General features: G+C 34.8%; 1 protein-coding gene across 1 annotated transcript; it reads left to right on the top strand.

Annotated features, from left to right (window-relative positions):
• Positions 1-4555: 4555 nt before the first annotated feature.
• Positions 4556-15509, top strand: CSN6 (COP9 signalosome subunit 6). The gene is made up of 6 exons (XM_085950919.1): positions 4556-4978; positions 7386-7517; positions 9033-9184; positions 10190-10358; positions 11829-12022; positions 12952-15509. The coding sequence occupies exons 1-6, from the start codon at positions 4750-4752 to the stop codon at positions 13090-13092; spliced, it is 1017 nt and encodes a 338-aa protein (XP_085807045.1). The 5' UTR covers positions 4556-4749; the 3' UTR covers positions 13093-15509.
• The last annotated feature ends 10353 nt before the right edge of the window (positions 15510-25862 follow it).

Below are 25862 nucleotides of genomic sequence, written 5' to 3'. Positions count from 1 at the left end.
TTTTCCAGACCCACATTTCAAACCTAGGACCCAAGACATCATAAGCCGACGCTGAAGCCGCTCGGCCATTGTGAGCGTACGGGCACTAATATTATACTATTATCCTAAAAATTTTCGTCATTAAATCTGTCAGCAGTTTACTTGAAGCACTATTTTTTAATTATATCTGTTTTGCCTATATTGGAAAAATCATTCATGTACATACCTAGGTTAAATCAAAATTTAAATAATCTATTCTTATCTTATTAATAATAACAGATAAAATTTCAAGGCAGCAAAGTATTTGACTAATTTTATCAAAATATTTTCCTTGATGAACCTTATTTGGAATGTGTCTTTCTGAATATATTTATGGAAACACGAATAGTTGAATTTTCCAAGAATTACATGATTCTATAACTTATCAAATATTTTACAATTAAATTATTGTTTAATATCAAAATTTTATTCTTGCTGCTTATTTTTGTTACCCGCAATGCAAGAGCGTGACGCTCGCTTCACATTAATACGGTTTTGACCAGGGAACTCAGAAATAATGGGAACTGAAATACCCAACTGGTAAGGCTAAAGGGTAAAGATACAGGCAACCGATCTCGAGTAAGGTAAACTTAAACGCGTGTTAATAAAACGTTATTCTAAACTTGTGCGTCGCCCTGACAACTGCTTTCGGTTTTATGTTCAGTAAAAATTGAAAATAGCAATCCTTTTGTCCAATTGACGTAATCCAATTGTGTTAATGATACAAACATGAAAAATAAAACAAATAGTGCAACTACATTTCACAAGTAAGCATATTTTTATTGTTATTTTGAATATTTATGTCAATATCGTAACATGCACTAAAATTTATTTTCTGCGTGGCATTTGACGTTTACGCACGAATAATATTATATGTTTATGGCGAGTGCGACGCACACCATTGTATGCATATAATGCGTGTATTTTGTTTGAATAACAGGGCGGCATTTCAGACAGGAAATATTAGACAATATTTATAATAATCAATTATAACTGTTTTCGTTTATCATAATGATTTATTGTTGCATATGCAATATGCATAGGTAAATGTGTATTTTTAAACTGTCAATATTCACTTTAATTATAAAATAATCAAATAAAATTTAAAAATTTAATCACATTTTGAAGTCATTAAATGTTCAGTTATTAATTATTGCTCACCGTTAATATAGTGTATTTAGATACCGTTTTGTCATCAAGTAAGCAATTATTTAAAATTTCTTTTTGTACCCTCCCATATTTAGTCGGAAGGGAAGTGATGATGCCATGTTTAGAGAGATCTTCCATTTTACATATTGCGACAGAATAGTCAAAAAACTTGATTTTTTCTCCTTGTCTCGATTGAATAAATCTTGTACTTGTAATATTTTCTTATTTATGTCCGTACCGTCGTTTTTCATATTTTTATTCGAAAAATTAATAACGTGTAAATGCATGGTTCTAGCAGTGTCTGCCAAACTTTTTTACTTCACGGCACACTGGTGAATGGGATTTGTTCCGCGGCACACCAAATAAAAATGCATTAAAAAGGAAATGTACCTTAATAATATAATACCTTAATAATAAAAATTTGATGGATAACAGTAAGTTAGATATAAGACGAAAATGTATAATTCCTGTAATTACCTTTGTATGTAAATATTGCTGTACTTATCTTGTTATTACTCAATCTTATATATCGTCGCTATAGGATTTGTTTCCCGAATAGACCAAATGTCGATTTTACAGGAGACCAAAAACAAATTTCATTGTTGTATATTTAAATATCAGTAGATGTATTAATCATTCTTTCTACACTGTATGATTGCAACATTATCTAAGAATGGATTCCAAAAATAATATACTGGTATAAATCATTAAATGCATAGAAAATACGTTTTATTTACAAGTATTCACTGTGGATATTCGGGAAATTTTTAGCGCTCTTCAGAAAAATGGATATTCTGGACAAAACAAGGACGTTCGGGATTTAAGACCGTAGCGTATTGCTGCACGGCCCACGGATTATTAAGTGGTCAAAAAGTACGCGCCTCAAATGTTATATTTATTTACACGATAATTGTTAATAATTACTTCTACTATTTAAATACTTAATGATCGTAATCACCGAAGTTCGTATGTAATAATAACATGCGGCAATCGCTTTTTCGGTTTTTTCGGATAAAGTACCTAATAAAATGGTTTTTAAGTAATTATCTATTTTTTTATTGAACGAATAATTCACAAGATTTAAGAATGTACCATTCTAATAATTGAACATACATGATTTTTAAAATCACTTCTGAGAAAATATATTATAACCAATAGAAAAAATCTTTTTGAAAAAGGTAAGACACCCGTCAGGAAACGTCCCTGCATCTCCTGGGTTTACGACCCAGTCCACGAATTATCTACTATGCTACGAGGTGACATACTTATGACGACAAACTTTAACTATTGGCCTTTTAATACCTGTTCATCAGTATTCTTCAAAATCAAGCGACTATCGGCGATCGGTTTCTGTTTATTAAATAGAAGTAGGTATCTACTACTTCAATTACTAACCGACGTCACGGATTTCTCCAATATTTTATGATGGTACTTACTTGTACTTGCTAACAATTTTATATTAATACTTTTTCAAAAAAAAAAAAAAAAATCTATGTATATATATCTGTATATTATTATATCTATATATTTCTATAATTAACAATTAAACTTATTACAAACCACCGAATAAATATTATATATTTACTATTGGAATGACAACACAAAATAATAGCATCTATAAATTAATTACAATTGGCTGCTAATATTAGGTAGGTACCAATGTCCTGAGTATATAATATTCACCAATAGTTACTAACATACATATTAAATTAAATTAACTATCAGCGCATTCAAAAATAAATAATAGCATCGCCTTTAAGAAATACCTAGATTAAAAGTAAAATAAAGACAAACAATGTTTGGTTAATAATAATTTGAAATAATAATTATTTTTTACGTTATGGTAGTTGCCGGGTCATACTGTAGAATTCATATAACCGTTGGGATTTTGTGTCATTTATCAAAACAAAATGCAGTTATTTAGGTTAAAATACTCACTTCCATAACTTTACTATAAGTTCAGGGTGAACTGGTGATGTATCAGCTATAAATGATCTCTTCAAATTTGATGAATTCACTATTAAAACAATAGTAACTTTAAAAACAATATCAATAAGACGAAAGATGAAAGAGGACTCCGGACGGCCGAAAAATATGAAAGTGGGCGTGATTAATTTAGAGCTAGACAGCGTGCATGTGGGAGCGAGTTGCACGGCGTCAGCGCGGTTTGACTGGTTAAAAGTCATATTCGGGAAATAAAAACAGCCAGAGATTTATTTCGACCGAAATTAACTTGGATATTCAGGTACGAATAGTTGGACTTTCGGGAGTACACCACGGAGTAATTGTAACTTAACATGGTGTATTCGGTTTTTTAAAAAAATATCTCTGTTCCTAGATAAAAAATATATTGTTTTTATAAATGATTTCGGTAGAGTTCGATAAAAGAAATTGAACTGCATTAAAATGTCGATTTCGACAAAAATGGATATTCGGGAAACAAATCCTATGTCGACAATATCATGTCACGTATAAGTTTGATGACGTTTTTATAATTATATTTAATACTTTTCATAATTATTCTGTACAATGTGTTATTTATATTCATTCATTTCATAGAAATATACTTAAGGACTTACTACAAAATCCAATTAATATCCTTTTTTCAATTTCTATAAAGTATATTTCTAACTGTGTGTGAAAGTGTAAGTAAATAAGTATGTTAATTTAAAAAAACGCGCTAAAACACCAATATTAGTAATATGTATTTATAATTATATTATTAATATTATAATATTGTATTGTTTCGTATGAAATATTTCTAATGAAAAGTAGACTTCAATAATGCGGCTCTGTGTGTGCTGCGAAGGTCATTTTTTGTCCGCCCACCCTATTTACCCACACTTCTAAAATCCTGCTTCACTTTGCAACGTTTGCAGGACCGAGGATCAGAGTTCTATTTATTTTTCTTTTCAGTGGTTTTGACCATCCATCCAACATCCGAATCGGCAACAAATTTTTCACGCCACTAAAAGAATGTCTCCTTTCGGTTTGTTGCCGTATGGTCAAAACCGTATGTCAAAGGAGCCTGAGGATCAATTTTATTGAGTCCAATCGGTTCAATCGTCCTAAGCCTAGATATTTTTCTTTCAATACGATACCGATACTAGGTATCGACACTTTTTATTTCGGTATACCTCCCTATGCATCACTCGTTTCAGAGTTGCAAGTACGGTAAAAATAATAATTGATATAACCATAAATATTATTTAACCGATTTACCTTTCTACTATGCAAAAAAAATATTTCAAATCACAAATCTTAACAATATAATTAACATGAAAATATTATAAATACTGCCATGGTAGGCTATTTTTAATTAAGAAATCCTAAATAATATCGAGTGTTATTGACTTTGTAAATAGACAATAATTAATTATTTGGTAACATTTATGAAGGATGGAGCATAAACAAAACACACAATAAATAAATTGAAGTTTCTGTTTTTGTGACATTGTGACAAAATAGCGAATTATAATTAAATAGAAACGCAGTTCTTTTAATATTAATAATTTGAGGTGCGGGATTCAGATCTGAATTGTAGTTTTAGTATTGCATTCGCGATACCGGTATACTTTTAGAATGGCAGATGCCCAAATCGAGATGGAAGTCGAGGTGGAGAGCGCGTCTTCTGGACCGGTCTTGGAACCTCCGGCGTCTCCGGGCACCAGCACATCTGGCGCCAACAAAACTGTGATAGTCACCACGGGAACTTCAGGATCGGTCTCCGTGTCCTTACATCCCTTAGTCATCATGAATGTGTCGGAGCACTGGACAAGGCTAAGGGCTCAGGAGGGTTCACCTCAGAAAGGTAGGGAATAATGAATATCGCACACGTTTTCTGCTCACAAAGTTGCTCATCCATTCACGGTATTTTTGACGTCCATGTGAAGATACAATAGGTACTTCATATGAAAAAAACAGCCTGTAATTCAAATTTTGAAATGTAGAAATCTCAATACATATTATGCCATACTACTTTATCCAATACTAAACTTCAGCATATGGCCTCTACATCCTGAAGCGGGCCCCCAGGCCAGGGTCTTTGGCGGGCCCCTCTACCTATTGCTAGGATGGGTCTTTTTACTGGTTCTCTGCCGTCGCTCGCTGCCATCTGTCAGTGAGCGCAGTGTTGCCAACCGAACTATAATTACAGTACATTTTGGTCCGCGTACTATTAAAAGTATAGTAGGTACGTCAAAAATACCACAATTTTGAAAAATGGAATTAATTGAATTGGCCGATTAGCATTTTTCGGTCGTAAGAGGTGTTTAAATGAAGCAGAGGGCATCGGAATTTCTCGAATTCTCCGTTATGTTTATGTGACAAACAAAGAACTTACATTTTCAACACGTCCTATAATTTTTGCTGAAATACTATCATTTCTTGGACCGCGTACTATGATTCGATGACGAAAAGATAGCTGAATTCCAAAATGACAACTGACAGCAAAAGACGGCGGAGGACCAGTCACAACCACCGCTAGGATTAAAGATAGTGTAACGGTTTACAGTAGCGTTTTCCGAATGTATTTTTAACGATTTTTAGTAATTCTGTTGTAACTAGTTGTCGAGTATCGATATACATTAATCAAAAATTGCATTGCAAAACCACGTGTTTTAAAATGTTAAAACTCTCAAGTGAAATGGCGTCACAGGCGACTTTTTGTTATTAGGTATTAGAGCAAATTTGTGAAGTGTGTTTATCTCACTTATCTCGTTGATCCAGCAATGTCAGCCCCCCCCCCCCCCTGTGCGGGCCATGCTTCGGCATTATCATTTAATTGAAAAATTCCTTAAAATTTGTGTAAAACCATTTATGCAGTTGAGTAAGTAATCACAATGAATATAAAAAATGGCAGCCATTGTGAGTAAGAAAATCAGAATGGCAAATGAGCTATGTTTATCGTGCTTCACGCGTTTGCTAAATAATTTCAAATGATGTCAGAACAGAAATAACGCATGTGGCTTCTATTTATAGTCAAATTTCTTTGCGGTCGCCAGTTTTAATCCATTGTCATATTCTAATTGAGTTTTAAAATATAACACAATCTACCTACTGTACTCCAGAAACCAATGAAAACCTATAAAATGACAGGAATGACACAAATTCTGGTGCTTGCAGTGGGTTGTGTTAGGATACTGGATCAAGATTGTTTAAGCCGCGTTGACACGGTCCAAGTACGATCCAAGTACACTTTGACCGAGCGCCATCCAAGCGCACTCGTACGGGACATCTTCATACAAATTACTCCTATCCAAGCTACTTGGACTGCGTCCTACTCATCCAAGCTAGCTTGGATAGGAATAATTAGTATGAAGTTGTCTCATACATATGACCGTGTCAATGCGGCTTTATGGAAAAATTCCCCCAAACACCGGCCATTGTTGCACTTGCTTCTGTCATTGTGTTTAGTGATAATGAAAATAATAAAATTGTGTGATAATAGTAAAGAAACACAAGAATAATGGGAAGTGGATTGCATTCTGGGCGAAGCCGTAACAAGGTTTAAATCTCGAGTGTGGAGAAATATGAGATAAATTAATGTTTTAAAGAATGTTATTGTCAATAGTTATGCCTACATAATAATATGCATAAGCCAGATTGCACATCTAAAATCGTCTCCTCTGCAACATGTCGATTTGACGTCATCGTTATTCACAGTTGCCAAATGGAGCTCCGCACATTGATGGAATGCCTCATTTTAGTTTGCAAAAGGAGTCACTTCCAACTATTTTCACCCGACATAATCCTGAAATGTCGCACTTTGTCATTCATTTTGGCTTGCCGTGTGACGTCACTGTTCTCGCACGGCCTTGCCTATACACACATTAAAAAGTTGCATGTTGCGCTCAGCTTTGATTTATGACTATTATTCCAGTCAAGACGATTTTCAATGTGTGACTGGGCTTAAAGTTTGACACGTAAACGAAATGTGCATTCAATAATGGTGATATTTGATGTCACTCGGTGTGTTTTGTGACCATCATAAAATAATAAACTGACTTCAAAGCTTTGGTCCGTGGTGATTGGCTTTCACATTTCTATCAAAAAATAATTATTTTTTAAATCAACTTCATCGAAGCAAAGCCCTCATCTATGACGATGACCTATTGAGGATGAGTTTGAATATAAAATGTAGCCTGACAAATAGATGCCTAAAGTGGTCCAGTTGTACTTGTACAAAATCATTGTTTGCTGTTTTATTTTATTTTCAGTTATCGGGGCGCTTATCGGTAAACAGAAAGGCAGAAATATAGAGGTTATGAATTCATTTGAGTTGCTATTTTCCATAATCGCTGGCGACACCGTCATAGATAGGGACTACTACAATATGAAGGAGGATCAATGTAAGTATGAACTATGACGTTATGGTTATGTATTCGACGCATTGAATATTCTTTTAATAGGGAAGAATTTTTTTATAATATATTCACATAAGAGCTTGCAATCCTGGGATTGAGAATCATGGAATCTCGGGATTTTAACAAATGGTTGTAGGCAAGTGGTGCTGGTAGCAGACTTTCATTCTCGTGGACTGCCAAATGACCGAATGAATCCACCGTTAACGAGTTTGACATTCAAGTCAGACTCCAGTTTTTTGTCTACATAGTCCGCAGGGAGAATGACTAGAAATAAATCGGTGTGTGTACTCATGTACGCGCGTTAGAAGTTATACTTCTTTGGCGTCACAAAATAAAAACAAAACTTGTGATAAACTAGATTCTTTGACTAGCTCTTAATTATCTTGTTAAATTACACACTCAAGTAAAAGGACCGCTTATTGGAACGCCGTTGGTTTATTTCTGTACACTTTAACTAATATTACTAAATTATATAATGGTTTCTCGTTGTTTTTATTTTTAAAGTACCAATTGCCACTCTGACGATTAATATTTTGTTTACGTAAGGAATTGCAAATGGCCGACAATAATTTCGCTGCCTAGGCAACGTAAGAATTCTAAACTATAATATTATACTGTATAATCGTCACGATTGCAGTATCATACTGTGGCGTAAAGGTAGTGCGTTCGGCTGATAACCGAACAATCGGTGGTTCGAATCCAATCGAGTGCGTTTTTTTTCGTGTGAAAAAATAAATTATGTGTTACATGTCACACGCCAAAAATACACTCTGATCTGATTTCCCAAACGCGCCAAAAGAAGTATAACTTCAAAAAGCTTGTGGTATTTGGTCAGATCGAAGGTCGGCGAAGATCCGCATCTAGATGGATGAAACAAGTTTAGAGTGACATGAGCCGATAATTATTTTATACAATTAAATAAGGCCCACGATGGCTGAGCACTTATACTGTAGATCCACCAGGATAAGTTATCCGCTGAGTGAGGGCGGCACATGGCAACATTTGACATATCATTCAATATCTTTTATACTGTGATGAGCTTAGTTCTAAATTTGAACACCGGATGGTTTATGATGGTATACCTATAGTGGCTAATACAACCTCCACTCTGTGGAGGCCCATTTGATATTGCGATCAAACATCGTAAAAAAATATATATTTTACAAAACCTTGTATAAACAATATGTAATTTACTATTTTCATTCCGAACCATCTTCTGTACTACTCGATGGTGCCTAAACATGATAATTAAGCAAAGAAACGAACCCTGGTTTACTAATATTCATACAAATCGTACAGGGATAAAGGATCAGTTTGTTAAGTTTCCATAGAAAATTTTCATCTACGACAAACTAGAATTTGCTTCAGCGAGTTTAATAAGGTAAGCAAAGATGGGTTTCTTCAACATCTTACAGCCATCAGTCCTCGGGTTATGTATTGTCGAGTTTACCGTTACTGTTGTTATGATTTTAATAGCGTTCCTATTTTTCTAATTTTCAGTTAAACTAGTATTCTCAGATATGGACTTCCTGGGTTGGTACACGACAGGCGAGACGCCGACGGAAAAAGATATCGCAATCCATAGACAAATATGTGAAATTAACGAATCGCCCATTTTACTACAGCTCAATCCAAATGATAGAAATGCAGATGTAAGTATTTTAGGTCTATGATGTGTGTGTTTATCTCACTTATTTGGTCGACCCACCATGCCGGATCCCCCATGAGCTCGGGCCCTCAGGGTAGAGTCCTGTCAGCCCCTCCCTTGTGAGAGGGGCTGACAGGCTGACCTCCCAAAAAGTGATAAATGTGAACACGTCAATTTCATATTAAGTCTTTCGACGGTAAAGACGCGCTAGGCGCGTAACCATTAGGTGGCCATTAGATACTAATAGCATGATAATTAAATGTGGTAATTAATTAGTAATTATCTGGTCAGCAGTAAATGTGTTAAGAATTGAGATGTAACTATTTTGAAAATTAATACTACCTGCATCGCGACCGGCGCCGGCTCCTCACCCGTGTACAAGTCGAGAAAATGATAAGGCAGCTAAATAGTAAAACAGTTAGCCGGCTCTCACATCAAAACTCGTCTCGCCTACAACGTGTCGAATAACATCATCCTTATTCACAAAACACACGTTGCCAAATGGAGCTATGCAGATTGGTCGAATGCGACTGTTTCGTTTGAAAAAAACATCTGTTGCAATCGACAAGTTGTATGCTTCTCGGACTCCGAGTCGAAGAGTCGAAGTCACATACAAACATCTACGAATTGGTCATTCCTATACCGGATCGCCGCATTCAAATATCTATACGTTTCGAAGGCTACGCGCGACTGTCGCCAGGTAGATGTACACGGTCTTCACAAGCAACACTGGATCACCGTTCTCGGAAAGAGGCGAGAAGACGAGGCGAGTTTAGATGTGAGAGCCGACTTCAGCTTACCAAAAATGTAATATGACCCTCCCGCGTAAGCCGTTTCCATAGTTTTGTTTCTTAGAAACTCAAGACGTTGTCAATGCAGTAAACAAGCAGTAGATTTTTTTCCACATTTAAAATGTTACAGAAATGCCATTTCATGTTAAAATGTCATAGGGATAATGATGTGTAATCTTGTTATTGTCAGGTAATAATGCATTGTTTTATTGTTTCAGCAACTTCCCGTTTGCATTTACGAGTCTCTCGTTGAGCTGGTCGGCGGGCAAGGCACCGCTTTACTCTTAGCCCCCCTGAAATATACCCTGGCTGCAGAGGAGGCGGAGAGAGTGGGGGTAGACCACGTGGCCCGCGTTTCTTCCAGCGACGCGGGAGGGTGCAGTCTCGGTATGTTGCATGAAAAGGTCGTCTTCCTCTTTTGCCATCTACTATCGATATTAGCTTTACCAACTGCTGCCCAAAACGGTTCAGTGCATTTCTATTAATCACGGAGATTCTTTACCTTCAAATTGCTGGACTATTATCTTAATTTTAATCAGTGCTTTTCGAATATTCATTTTACGGCGCCTTTCTACATTTTTTCTAATCACCTGAGCTACTAATAGATTTTTTTTAGCTTTACTGAAAGGCATCAAGGAAGCGAAGACATCGGATTTCGTAATGTTTGCGACAAGGGAGGAGTAGCTTATATTTGGTCACCTGAAAAAACCAGCCACCGTACCACAAAGAATTAGCATTGTATTCATGTAATTAACGTATCATTTATATCTGTTATTATTAATGATGAGGATATTACCGCCGTGGTCATGACATCTGTTGTTTTGGAAAAAAACATATATTGGGCGGATATTGTTGATTGCAAAAATTGAAATGTCGGTAAACTAGGAAACACTTTGTGCACAGTATCTATTGATTTTTGTATTATAAAATGCTCTGATTCGTGTTCTTACCGCCATCTCGATACGTTTGTCAAAAAGAATTTGTCAAAAGTTCAAAAACATCATTTCTCCGAAGTGCTCTATTTTGTCGGATCACTCAAAGCATACCAAAATGATTATGGTTTGGTTTGACAGAGCTTAATTGATTATTAAAGACAAACCAATACAGTAAAACTTCGTTAATACGAATTCCATGGGACCGAAAATCGAAAAAAAATTCAAATTACGAAATGTATGGGGGAAAAATATTAAAATTTTGAAATTTTTTGTTTTTTTGATTTTCATTAATTTCGTTTCCGATCATAGATGTGCTGCCTACCGAAATGGGTCATAAAATGTCAGGATTATTTTTATTAACTTCATAAAATAAGTAATTTTTGATGTTTTAAGAAAAGTCTGTCACAATTTTCAATGATTGGCTCATGAAATAATGTACTTTATTACGATTTATTAAATATTTTTATATGCCAGGACTCTGAAATCATTTCTAATTACGAAATTTGAATTAAAGGTATGGTTTTATATGAAAATAATGTTCAAGGGACTTTTTTTTCTGGAAAATTTCGAATTATCAGTGTTCTTACTAACGAGGTTTCACTGTACTATCTGCACTTTGTATTCTTGAAATGAAAACAAATAAGTATGACTGACAGAGTTTAGTATGCACTATGTATGTTGAATCTTAACAGCCTACCTCCACCCCTCACCACTGATTAAAGCAATAGGTTTTATTCATCATCAATTTGAAGAAACTGCCTGAACTGAAAAAAATTGTAAATGAATGTTTATCACATAAAAAAAGTATTGACTATGGCTCTCGAAAAAAATCTAAATCGCTGTGCTAATTATATCTGGCTCTTCTGTGTGAATAGTAATTCCTTGTAATTTAAACACGTCATGTTATCATTGTTATTTCCAGTGGCTGAGCACCTCACAGCCCAGCGTTCGGCGATACGAATGGTGGCTGGCCGCGTGCGTCTGGTAGCGCGCGCCGTGGCCGCATTGCGTAGTGGCGAGCTCACCCCCAGCGCAGCCTTGCTCCGAGATGCCAGGGCCCTCGCGCATAGACTTCCACTCGTTGACAATCCTACCTTCACACACCATTTCTATAATGTAAGTATCATGGATTCCCACACATATCAACAGCAAAATACATGCCCGTCTTTATTTATCCCACTACGAGAAATTACACCTTAAATGGATCTCATCGTCTACAGTTTATGTTTGATGTAGTCAACGGTATCAGCTAATTCGGTTGTCTTGTGAACCAATATAATTATATCACTGAAGAAATTACAGCAGAATCACATCAGCCAATCTTTACTTACAAAAATGTTTAGGTATAGTGTGGGAGAAGGTGGTGAGTGTAGATAAAGGCAACGGTAGTGTAGATGGATATAGATGTTTATTTACAATGGTCGGCGTAAAGATTAACAGTGTAGAGTGATCGCGGTGAGCTCTCGTGCGCAGACCGAGCCGCGATCTGGTAGCGACGACTACCGATCTCCTATAAAGCAGGTGACTGTGTCGAGTGATTGGCTCGAGATGAGTGGTGACTAGTTATGGATCGTCCTTGCTATTTATACAAATGAAATCAATACATTACAAGAGTCATTGTCGCAATTAAATAAATCATAACAGACACTGTTGATTTAGGTTATGATTGAGGAAATGCTGACAATCGCTTCCGCTGCTCTGATTTGTTTTGACAACAAAATATTGAAATGTGTCAGCCTTGTAATGCTGAGTGGTTTAAGATAACCATCTCTACTTGAAGGTCTAAATATACGAAAGTGAATCTGAGAATAAAGGATTTACGGTCTAAACTCTAATGTTTAAATTAGCATTTTGGTTTTATTTGTATCATACTTCTCTATTTTACCATGTTTTTATTAGCTCGTATTCTTGTTTGTCCCATACAGATTTTTACCTTACTTTTGGCCATCTTTAAGCAGAATTGAACTCATTTTCAGTTAATTCTGTTTTGTATGTTTCGGAAAAAATTCGAATAAAATATATATTAAAATATTTTTTTCTTTCAGCAATGTAATGACGTTGGTCTGATGACATATCTTGGAAGCATCACAAAGGGCTGCAACGACGTCAATCAGTTTGTCAACAAATTCAACGTGCTGTACGATCGTCAGGCGATGGGACGAAGAATGAGAGGCCTCTTCTTTTAATATACAGCCGACGTCATTAATAATAATTAAAACACGTTGCTACGACAATGTTATAAAGACATTTTTTGTTTTTTTTATCCATAATTTTTAAAATTTTTTATGTAATACCTTTGTTGAAAACGTACAGAAGTATGTTTTGAATACACAAAGTCATCGGTTCCCAACCATTTTCGAGTTGTGACCCCGATACCCAAGTAATTTGCGACTGCCACATTTGCATAAAAAGGTATTTTTGGAATTGAAAAAATCGGAAATACGTGAATTCGAAATCACTTTGAAATCACATTAACTGTCAATTCTTGGTGGAAAGACATTTATTCATCATCATCAGCTGGGGTCGATCCATTGCTGGATGACAGCCTCCCTTAACTCATTCCCCTCTATTGATCCTTAGGTCTTCACTGCCACGTACATCTGCCAAACTTAGTGGATTTGTCGTGTGGTTGTCAAATGCCCCACATGAACTGCATTTGTCCGGTGCCGAGTGTTTTTTTACGTCGCTAATCTCTGTTTTCTGCCAAACATTACACTTTTTCTGGTCTCCTGAAGACTTATTATTATCTTTTCCACTGATAACCAACTGTTTTTGTTTATGGATATATTGTTAGTCATAACGGCTAGGTGTTATCAGAAATAGCCGAAAGTCACACGTTTTATGTTCTATGCAGGGATGGTTTGGCCATGACGATATCAGGTGAGATAATACACGAGTATCACACATCCATAAGTCCGAGGGTTGAGGGACGCATGGAGTATTAGGGGTATAGCTGACTATCTGTTGTGATGCTTGTCCCTGATGGCCCTCGTAGTCCAGTGTGTGAGGCGCTGGCCTTTCATCCGGGGAGGTCATAATATACAGTCGAACTTGGTTATTACGATCACGGATGTAGCGAGATCTCGGGTGTAATGAGGAAACATTCGTTGACATTTTAGTATATGATTTTCTCCATACATTTATTCACTGTTATAACGAGCAACTTATCGGATATACCGAGCGAAAATATGGTAAAATTTTTTTTTAAAACTGTTAATGTGTCAATCGTTTAAAAACATTTCGACCCTAAGCAATAAAATCCGACCGGACATGATACCGCCGGGATCGCATTACGTTTATGACACCAGTTAAGTGTCTAAGTACCTACCTAATTGGTGTTTTCGCCGACAAAATTGTTGAAATAAATAAAAAATCCTAGTTTTGTGAAGTCAGTAGGTACAATAAACAACTTCTTTTGTAGTTTATGAATGCCATGCTTGTTTCGGGGATTTTTACAATGGTTTTCAGATTTTTTTGTTTTCGACTTTTTGTGATATGTGACTGCTCATTTAAAAATACCTATTCTCTGATATAACGAGTAACTCTTGTACCGAGCATATTCAGTCGGTCCCATCTTCCTCGTAATAACCGAGTTCGACTGTAATGTTTCATTTCTATTACTAAATATGTACACTACTCTCATTGGGTATCACGTTCTGTTGTACATAGTATTAAAAACGATATATATTTATTATACTGTTTGATTATATCCATGTTCAAACTGTTTTTTCATTGAACATGAATCCTGCAACTCTTTTCTATTTGTGGTAAATGTCTAACCGTTGTATTGTGTGGAGAGCCTTATTGAAATAGTCCGTTTCCACTTTCCGTCGGATTCTCTGATTTTCGGTCAACGACGTTAATCGATAAACACTATATTTAAAATTCCATCTGAAGATCGAAATTCGTCAGTCTGCTCTTCAAACATCAAGACACCTTGCAATAAGCCAAATCTTGACTGCAGACGTCTTCGCAGTGATCGGCAGAACGAATAAATCTATGGCCCCGATCCCTGGTGTCATTCATTATATTATATAGAGCACTATAAAATCGAACCAAATGATATAAAACAATAACGAATATTGCTTCATTGTGTATATATTTTCCAGTGTACTATTTAATCGGTGCATCTGGGGTGTCACAATCAATAGGTTAGGAACCGATGCACTAAAGAAACTTTTCTAATTTAAAACTAATGAAAAAAATCTACGTATTTTGTTTGAGCAACGTTTTTAATTATTACAAAGTTCCTCAACAATAAAAGAATTATAATTTATTAAGAACTGATTTATTATTATTTTAATAAACTTAAGGGATGCTAAGGGCAACTGCGACGGTTCGTGTACAGAAAGGGCACATCCAGTGTTAGTTAGCATATATGTTTAAAACAACTGCACCGCGGAGAGACTCATTTTGAGGTTAACCGATTTTTACAACCTGTCAAATTGCTGCCAGTAAATCCATGCACATGTACAGGCGCTATAAATTAAACTAATGATTTATTATTGAAAAACAAAACACAACATGTTTATAATTTTTTACATTACAGGAGATAATTTTTTGTCAATACAAACAATGATATTAAAGTTTATTAAAAACATTGAATTGTTTGTTTTAATTTATTATTGTGTCCAAAACATTATTATGTACAAAATTCAATCTCTGAATCCCCCCGCTTAGAAACAAACACACAGCCGACCCTCTGAATTTAATTCTGCTGCCAGAATAGCGATTCATACCCACTGTCCAGCCAGCCTTACTGAAGATTACCTGTGACGTAGAGCCGAATAAGTCAATTCTTCTTCTTTGGCCATATCTGCCCCTTAACTGGAGCATGCGGCGCCTCCAAGAATTCCTGTCGCTCGCCAGTCTTCTTGCTTCGTTCCAGGTCAAACCAGCATCCCGTAGCTCCGCCGTATACACTCTGTAGATTGTATTTAGTGGCCTTCCAGGACGCCGGAATCCGGTCGGCTTGAAGAACAGGCAAGCCAGGTTGAAGTTCTCTTCTGGTATCCGCAGCACGTGGCCGAGCCAGGTCCAACGTCGCCTCTTCACTTTCAGCGTAATGAGAGGCTGCTTGGTGTGTTCTCTTATCTCCTCGTTGCTCCTAAAGTCGTACCACCGCACATCCAGTATTCGTCGCAAACATCTGTTTTTGAAGCTCAGTATACGGTTGCTCTGAGCCTTCGTAAGGTGCCATGATTTGCTACCGTAAAGCAGCACCGTCAGAATGCAAGCGTCGAATAGGCGGCATTTGGTTTTGACTGAGTACAATCGTGAGTCCCAGACATTCCGCTTCGAGTTGAATGTTGCTCCAGCCATTCCCATTCGGATAGCGAGCTCTTTCTGCAAAATGCCATCTCCCGTGATGTGTACCCCCAGGTCGTCAGAAGCTGTCGACGCTCTCGATCATGTTGTCTTAATCTTGAATTACCTGACTGTTATTACGACATCGAACAATAAATACCATTGTGCAACCACCTACTTGTATTTCTGTTACCACCGTTCACTTCTTGGCTCTTGTCAATGGCACGGCCCGCATAATTCGCTTTCACAGCGAAAGACCGGTGACAACGTGTACAGGCGCTAGTATGGTTAGTTTTTGTTCAGGTCTTGGTTGCTATGTAATTCCTCAGGACTTAACTCTTTCATCGATATAGCGGCTATAAACATAAAGTCAGTGGTAAATATTTTTAGTTAATCAAGTAGAAAAGATGGTTCTGTGTGTTGTGTTAAAATGTGGTAGCCGTACTGATAAGTAAGAAGATGGTTTTACGTTTCATACGTAAGTTGATACATGTTCGTGATAATTTATTTGTAAATTATTATATATTTTAATATCAAGTGACCTAGTGTTTCTTTAAAATAACTTAAATTATGGATATTTTTACCTAATGGTTGCATTTTGACCGTTTAAAAATACTATATAACTTAAAAAAATAGAAAATTATAAGGTGAGTTAGGGTAAGTGCGGCATAGAAATCGATTAGATGAACTTTAAGTGGATGGTGATTCTTAACGGATTGTAATATCTCTTTGAAATTTTTGTTGACTTCTAAACAATTTATCCCTTTTTCAATCACTGTAATACTTACATTAAAATATTTAATGGTTAATCATAATTCAAACGTTTTAATGTAACAAGGCGAATAGACGCTCTTACCCCCCCAGTTGGGGTAAGAGCGTCTAGTTGCATTATCTCTCAAAATATTGTCAATAAACGAAATATGACAACATAAGTATTATCGAATGTTTGAAGTACAATATTTTGATAGTTCATGCATGTAAATTTCATTAAGAAATAGAATATATTTAATGAAATCAAAAAAGTTGGGTAAGTGCGGCATACTTAGTACTAGGGATGTGACTGTGGTAAAATAAAAAGAACAAATATTTTTTTTGATATTTTATTTGCCGGAAAGTTTTATGTGTAGGTACAACATAAAATCCTTATAAGTTGATTATTCTTTAATTGTAATACGAAAACATTTCGTATAAAATTTACCAAAATCGATAAAAATAGTTTTGAAAAATCACATGTCAAAGATTTGAATACGTTACATACAACGTAAAATCGTTAACAGTTACATATTCATTAATTGTAATTGGAACACATAAAATTTACCATAATCGATAAAAATAGTTTTGAAAAATCTTGGGTTTGGGTTTTATCAGTCCATTCATCCCATACATACTTCCCCTTAAATACGATCAGGGGTGAAATTTTATCCCCTTTCGCATTGCATCCTAATAATACTCTCGTATTCTCTTTTCCTGCAGAACTGATCGTCCTTGTGGAAGGAAATCCAATTTCACCCAGAACTTTGGTTCTACTTGGGTCTTTTGAAAAACTAGTTTCATCAATATTATATATATTTTCTGGTCTATTTTGAAGGCACAGGTTTGTAAGTATGCCTTCAAGTAGATCATAGTATTCGTTGATAATAAAAGGATCACAAATTTTCTTCCTTGCATATTCGACGGTTTGAGGTTTTTTTCGGGAATTCCATTTTTGAATGGTGTTTTCAAATTATTTTTTTACAGCATATTGCGAAACTAGTTCAATAACTTCTTTTTTCGTTAAAGCAAATCCATATTTCTCCATAACGTGTAAATTCTCTGCAATTTTTCCTTCAATTTCATGTGATAGAGCCGATGTTCGTCCCATAGTTTTTAACTTTGCACCTCGCCTCTCTCAATTGTGTGAGACATAATGGTCATCCTCGGTATTTTATATTATTTGCAAGCTTGGTAACCATTTAGACGACCACTTTTTACTTCTTCAACTGCTTCAAAGAGTTCGTCCTTTGTATAAGAAGCACCCCCCTTTGTCTTCCGAACATAATTTCCTGGGAATTTGGAATCTGAAACAAATTATTCTCTAATTTAACTAAAATATTGATAAAAGTGAATTTGTCAATATAAAATATAGTGACTATATGCGAAATTAAATTCACTTATTACATGTCGAGGAAATCAATGTGATAAAAAATATCTCCGCCCCACAAAATAAATAAATAAAAAAATTGTATATACCCACTGAAATCGGTTATTTATATTATTACTTATAGTATTGTACGTCGGTATAGGCAAGAATTTGAAATAAATAATAAGTACTAAATAAAATGAGGCGTAGAGTTACAAAACCCGCTCTGGGCCATTTAAAAAAAATAGTTTTGAAATTGTATCATTCGTTAATATGAATGACAATGAATTTTAATTCAATTACCTATGTTTATTAATATATCGTACTTGTATAAATTCCGTTATTTTTATAATACGTTTTTACAATAAATTTAAAAAAAACCACTATTACCTATTTGTATATAAAAAGTAGACTTTTAGTTGTCGGATTTGGTTTTCTGAATTTAATACTATAAAATAACTAATATACGAGGGTGGGTCAATAATTCCTTAGAAAAAAGCATTAAAACAGTTTTTATTTTTGTATTTTTTTTTTATTTCTCAACATAATCTCCTTGGAGCTCAATACACTTGGTTAGACGTTTCTCAATTTTTTTTAAACCGTCAGAAAAATAAGTTTTCGGAAGGTCCTCAAAATAAGCATTTGTCCAATCGATGACTTCTTCATTTGAAAAAAAACGTTGTCCACTTAGCCATTTTTTTAAGTTTGGGAAAAGGAAAAAGTCACTGGGGGCTAAATCTGGCGAATACGGTGGGTGGTCGACCAATTCGAACTTAAATTCTTCAATTTTAGCCATTGATCGTAAACATGTGTGAACACGGGCATTGTCCTGATGAAAGAGGATTTTTTTCCTGTTTAAATGAGGCCGTTTTTCTTCAATTTTGTTTTTTAGCTGGTCCAATAAAGATGCATAATAATTCCCTGTTATTGTTTTTCCTTTTTCCAAATAGTCAACGAAAATAATTTCACGTGCATCCCAAAATACAGTAGCCATAACCTTACCAGCTGATTTTACGGTTTTCGCCTTCTTTGGACATGGTTTGCCTTCGCAATCCACTGCTTTGACTGTTCTTTCGTCTCGGGAGTATAGTGGTGTATCCATGTTTCATCTACAGTCACAAAGCGACGAAAAAATTCATCCGGATTGCGTTGCATGAGCGACAACAGGGCTTTAGAGGCCACCACCCTATTGCGTTTATTGTCGACTGTGAGCAAACGCGGCACTCATCTTGCAGAAATATTTTTCATGCCCAATTTGTCATGTAAAATAGAAATGACGCTACCTTTTGAGATCGCTGTAACCTCAATTATCTCACTCAACTTTAATCTTCGGTCACTTAACACCATATCGTGGATTTTATTGATCATTTCTGGTGTAGTCACCTCTACAGGACGTCCTGAGCGTGGTTCATCCTTTGTTGATGTACGACCACGTTTAAATTCATTTAACCAGTTATAAATAGTTGCAAGTGAAGGAGCAGATATGCCGTGAACTAAATCCAACTCATTTTTTATTTCGTTTGCTGTTAACCCTTTTATATTAAAATGTTTAATAACAGCTCTAAACTCAATTTTCTCCATTTTCCATTTTTCCATTTTCGACAAGCAATTTTTTTTTTTAAATGTACGAGAAACACACAACAACCCGACCAATCTGATTGAAACTTCGCAGCATACTGAATCGGTAGTGCCGCTGCATGAAAACAAACCGCTTACAGTACTAGTCGCGCCACTTGTCGGCTTTTCTAAGGACTTATTGACCCACCCTCGTAACTAAGTAGATTATAAATAATATTGCTTAAAAATATTATCATTTTATTTTTACATTTAATAAATAGGTTGGTAGGTAAGGTAGGTTTCCCATATTCATGGAATTTGAGTGACATGTAATGGGGTGATTAATTATTTAAAGGCAGGTACTTAATTTCGCTGGGTTTTTTCATTTATGCTATTGATATTATTAAATGTGTTATTGTTATTCTAAATAAATAATAATGCTTTGTATCAACACAAAGCATTTTATTTCCAAGACAAATACATACCTACCACTATTTTTTTTTAAATATTACATACCAATACAACAGCTAAATATGTAGGTGCAATGCGAAAATTATACAGCTGCCAGTAGGTAAGAATGGCTACAAAATATTTTCTAGATAAAGTAAATTCTAAAATATATTACATACTTAATTAAAATAAATACACTTAAATCATCATAATATCCCCAAATTAGTTTTTCGTGATTTACTCAAAACTCAAAAAAGTCTCTGGAGCGGGTTTAGTAACTCTACGCCTCAAATTAGAAGTTGTGAAAAAATGCTACACATTAGTTACAAAAATTAATATTTTATGATTGCATGGCACATCACTAGCTAAAACTTATCCATACAAAAATATAACAGTGCATGGGGGAAGAGCGTCGGACGCTCTTACCCCAATGATATTTTTTGGCGGGGGAAGTGTGTCTAGTCTAATAAAACATAATCATTGGCAATAATCGCAAATATTAAATTTAGACAACAAAATATCATTTAAGATAAAGGTACTTACCAAAAATCACTTGTATAGGACGAAAGATTGTCGAGATACAGATCGATTAAAAAAACGTGTCGATCTCGGCCGTTGACTTCAAATAACTGACAATATTTGAAATGTCATACTGACCTTAAACAATGCTATTATACTGCCATTTTTGGATGGTGTGTGTGTATTTACATGTGTAATAGATACCCACAGATGTCACAACTTATATTTAAAACACTAAAAAGTTATTGACTATAGACGCTCTTACCCCGTAGACGCACTTACCCTAACTCACCTTATTTTAATTCTGAGCGTCTAGTGCGAGCACTAGCAAAATGGTCTATGGTCTCAAACATTGGTATACGAATGCGTTCGCTCGCCCAAAAACCAAACGCACGGCACGCAGCTTCATTTAGCAATGCAATGGGTGGCGTCTAGATGTATCTATAGTCTCAGTCGTATGTTACATTTATTTTGAAGATTTTGAGATAATCAAATAAAACTATTTTGTTGAGAAGAGATTCTTTATAATTAAAAGGCCTCTCCTAAATTTCCTGAACCACTTATTTTTATTTTCCATGTAGTGTTTCTGTGAAGTCTTTTTGTATCCGCAGGGTTAAAAAAAACTTATGTTATCCTCCATTTTGATAGATTCGATCAGTATTGTAGGGAGACCAATATAACAGATCAAAAACAAGTGACTTAAATGTGCCAGAACAGAGGCAATGTGATATAGACCATAGTTTCTTAACCGGTGGTCCGCGAAGATTTTTGGGTGGCTGCAAAAATTTTCTGCAGTCCAAAAATAGATAGTATCCTTTTCACCGCTGACGGCACAGCTGTTGTGCCCTCATTAGTTGGCCGTTCGATATAATTAGCATGTTATTTAAATGTGTTAATTAAATAGTAATCAAATGCTGGTGAAAGGGTTAAAAGCTGATATTAAATTTCAAGTAATAAATATCTTTCAGAACTTGTGCACTTACAAGGGTTCACAATGAATTAACAAGTCATTTCTGGAATGAATGACACTATTGTATATAGTCATAAATCGTTTCATAGACGGACGGGGGCGTGGTTTATTTAGAAACCCAACATTTCAAGTGGGATTGTATTATATTTCAACAGTTGTTTCAAAAATAGTGTAAATATAAATATTTATTATTTTATTCCAATGTTGATTGTCCGCAAAACATTTTTTGATTTTTTTGTGGTCCGCGGATGTAAAAAGATTAAGAAACATTGATGTAGGTAGATCATTGTTGCATATTTAGTTCAAAACTACCAAAATGTAATATAGATCAGTGGACCCCAACCTTTTTATCGCCGCGGACCGGTCAACGTTTGATAATTTTACCGCGGCCTTCTGAGGGGGGGAATGTCTATTGCTTACATTTTAGATTGTTTTGATTTATTAATTTTAATTTAATTGTATTTAAACATGCCTTCAAAATAAAATACAGTTACACCAAAAATGAATATAAAGTGGTTTAACATTTTAACTCACTAGAACGCTAAATCAATGAAAACCCTGAGCTTGTTTCTTTGCGACGAGACGGTTCCATCTGGGGGTAATAGGAGACAATGACACCCAAAGTGTGTTGCTTATGTCCAGTTTATTCCGTTGTTTTGTGTTGGTTACTGTCATTGCGGAAAACCCCGCTTCACACATGTCGGGATCTCGGAAATGGCAATAGGAATTAAGTGCGGTATTGGAGCGGCTTTAGGTGACGTCTCTCAGCTCCTGGTTAACCTCTCGTCCATGGAAAGTCACACAAACCCGAGAGAAATACACCACAGTAAATAAAATGGAAATAATTTAATGTTCCTTGGGCGGCCCGGTACCATTTGATCCACGGACCGGTACCGGTCCGCAGACCGGGGGTTGGGGACCATTGATATAGATCATTATTGAGGGGGATGCTTCAATTCTAGAGTAAAAGGGGATGGCTAGATTGTCCCTTTAGAGCTTAGGCACAATGAGAGGTCACAATGTGGTACATGTTAAATATAATAAATAGTATTGCTTAAAATTCTGTTTATTATCATTTAAAACTTTATATCTTTAAAATCACAATAATTCTCTTACCATTATATTGCTATTTCATAATATTCAATTGAAAATATTCATTGCACTTTTAAAAAATATAATTATTAATTAATGTTACCATTATAAAATATTTATTAATTTCAAAATGATATAGATTTTGATAAATTCATTTACCCATAAAACCGCGATAATCAGTTGATCATTGAATCAATATGTAATTATTTTATCACTTACAAAATGATATCTTACAAATTACGATGTCATTTTAAAAATATACAAAATCTTACGACTTACAAAGCATGAAAAATTACAATAATTATTTACAAAGTTTGGAAGACTTCCAAAGTACATTTTTATACAATACATATTATTAATACTTAAAATTCATGCAACTTTGATCCTTCAATCTAACTTTGACCCAAATTATTTTCTCTTTACCGTTTTTATAAGTGAGCAATATAGCCCCATGACTACACTCGTGTCCGGAAACTTTTTTTTCAATTTCAATTTTCAATTTATTTATTTTTACATATTGTGGACATTACAAATTATAAGTTTAAGACGTTCACAACATGACATAAAAAAGAGATAGATAATATGTTATTAAACAGTAGAAATATGTACATACAAAAATATTAATTATATAGGTACATGGAAATACACCGGATGAGTTAAGCAGACCCTATTTTAAAAATTTATAAAATAACGTCCACCTATACTCATCCTCACGTAGGTGGAATATATCAACACCCGAAGCAATTTCGTTGAACATAGTTATCGCCCTCCCAATTGGCATTACCAGTGGCAGGTTGGTTCTGCACCTTGGGAGAATAAACAACTGATGTTCTCTATTTCTAAGATAGTTATCAGGGACACACAGGTCAACACTGCCCAGAATGGCAGAGTTCTCATTTATACCTCGTATAAGTCGAAAAAAATACGTACGTATGCAGTTCGCTGTACACATTTCACCGTGAAATGTATCGGAACTATGGCTGTATTTTAAAGACCGTCCAACCTCTTTGGGTCGTATAGTACTGATGTAAAATTCATGTCTAAATAAAAAAAAGTTCTTGTCAGTTTACACTTTACAGGAATCCAGCAGCAAACTAATTTTGAAAATAGTCGATATACTGGATTATTTGTTACGTTAGGTTAACCGACTACACTCGGTTCCTGTTCAAACAGTGATTGGATGGGTGACCACTCAAACTATACTCCGTGCCGTTGACTTTGAGGCAGGGCAGTATATGAGACATCTATTTCTGTCGGCCCATAGCGTCGTGATTCCCAGGTTCGAATTCTGGGTCTGGCAAATACACATATTGTTTTTCATTTTGTGTTTGAGTCAGGGTATGATGGACCTAATAGGTTAAGCAAGTGGCTGACATCTATTTCTTGTAAAAACAAAATCTGTTAATACAAACCTACACTCTGTAAAGGCCCAAATATTATGATCTTATTAGGATCGGACATGGTTGGAGAAATTTCCAAGTGGTAAGACATGGTTGGAAAAATTTGTGAAATGGTAAACAACATTTTATTGTTTCAAGCTCGAATGATTGGTTTTTTACACCATAACAGAATGTCATTGAAATCATATGAGCTAAAGTTAGGTTAGGTGGGTCAAAGTTACTCGAATTGACAGTAGACTATTAAATTTATTATGACAATATTGATTTTTTTAAATCTAATTTGTTCATTTGACACAAAATGGAAGTTGCAAAGATTTTTTTCTAAATATATATAATATATATAACAATGTTCCCTCTAAAGTGTGCACCCGTACAATTGTAAAAATATGTCCAATTATATAAATTAATTAAATAATGACAAATGCTCAAAAATCGGGTAAGAATAGTGTGTAATCTACATTAAAATGATTACTCCTTTGTAAGGTAGGTATGTATTTTCTTTCGTGGCATAATTATTTGCCTAGTTCATTTATCTACGCAAAAAATGGTGAATATTTATTTGCACATGTATTTTTTTTGCACTTTAACATTTACTGTCCAGATAAGTTTATGATCGTTCGGCACACAGAAAAATTAGAGGGAACGTTGATAGGTACCTACCTATTATTGAATGGTTCAAAACACAGATGTGTCCAAATATGTCCAAAGCCGAGTTTTTAGCTAACATCAATTATTGAGAGTCACGTGACAAAATTTATAGATTAGTGATGGTGAACCTTTTTTTGTACAAGTGTGTCATTTATATGCAAAAAATTAAAAACAAAAATCGTGTGTCAGATAAATATAAAAGTATATGATATATTATTATGTTTGTTTGATTTCCTTTTCATATTTGGCATCAAATTACATTTTCTGCTAAATCCAATTATGAACTTTCACAACAGATAAAGTTTGCTTATTATTTTGGATTCGATTTTAATTTGATGTTCTTTTGTTTGACTTATGTATCTGACTGATAGAATATATCAGAACACGATGCCAATGCATTTTTTAATACTTTTAGCCATCTTTAAGTAGAATTGAATTCATTTTCAGTTAATTCTGTTTTGTATGAAAAGTTATTTTGACACCATTATTGGTTGCTAGGGGTCTGGGGTCCTAACAACTAAATTATTAATATTATACATGCGTTATTATGGAAATCAATATGACATGTCAAAATGACATTTCAGTATTATTTCTATCAAGTACAAATTTTTTTGATCGTTAAAGCTAGTCTAGTCAAGTTTATATTATGATTCAACAGAAAATTTAAAAACATTGTATATAAAAAGTTCTTTTTATCTTGTAATTATTTATTTTGATATCGTATGCCTTTTTAAGGATATTTTAATATTGAAGAATGTAATTTTTATTGTCGATCAAAGAAACATCCTCGTGCGAAGCTGGTATTTCAGCTACATAGTTACATTAATTATAAAACACCACAATTTATTGTAAATTTACCACAAAAATGAATATGTTTACTACAATGAATATCTG

The sequence above is a fragment of the Rhyacophila brunnea genome, unplaced genomic scaffold (genome assembly GCF_057557595.1).
Source record: "Rhyacophila brunnea isolate RB1 unplaced genomic scaffold, BYU_Rbru_1.0 scaffold_24, whole genome shotgun sequence".
Lineage (NCBI taxonomy): Eukaryota > Metazoa > Arthropoda > Insecta > Trichoptera > Rhyacophilidae > Rhyacophila > Rhyacophila brunnea.
This window is presented reverse-complemented; position numbering and strand designations above follow the sequence as displayed.

Coding starts and splice junctions, on each gene's coding strand:
- CSN6 (XM_085950919.1), top strand. CDS start 4,750: ATGGCAGATGCCCAAATCGAGATGGAAGTCGAGGTGGAGAGCGCGTCT. Junction 7,518..9,032: donor CAATATGAAGGAGGATCAAT/GTAAGTATGAAC, acceptor TCTAATTTTCAG/TTAAACTAGTATTCTCAGAT. Junction 10,359..11,828: donor CGCGGGAGGGTGCAGTCTCG/GTATGTTGCATG, acceptor TGTTATTTCCAG/TGGCTGAGCACCTCACAGCC.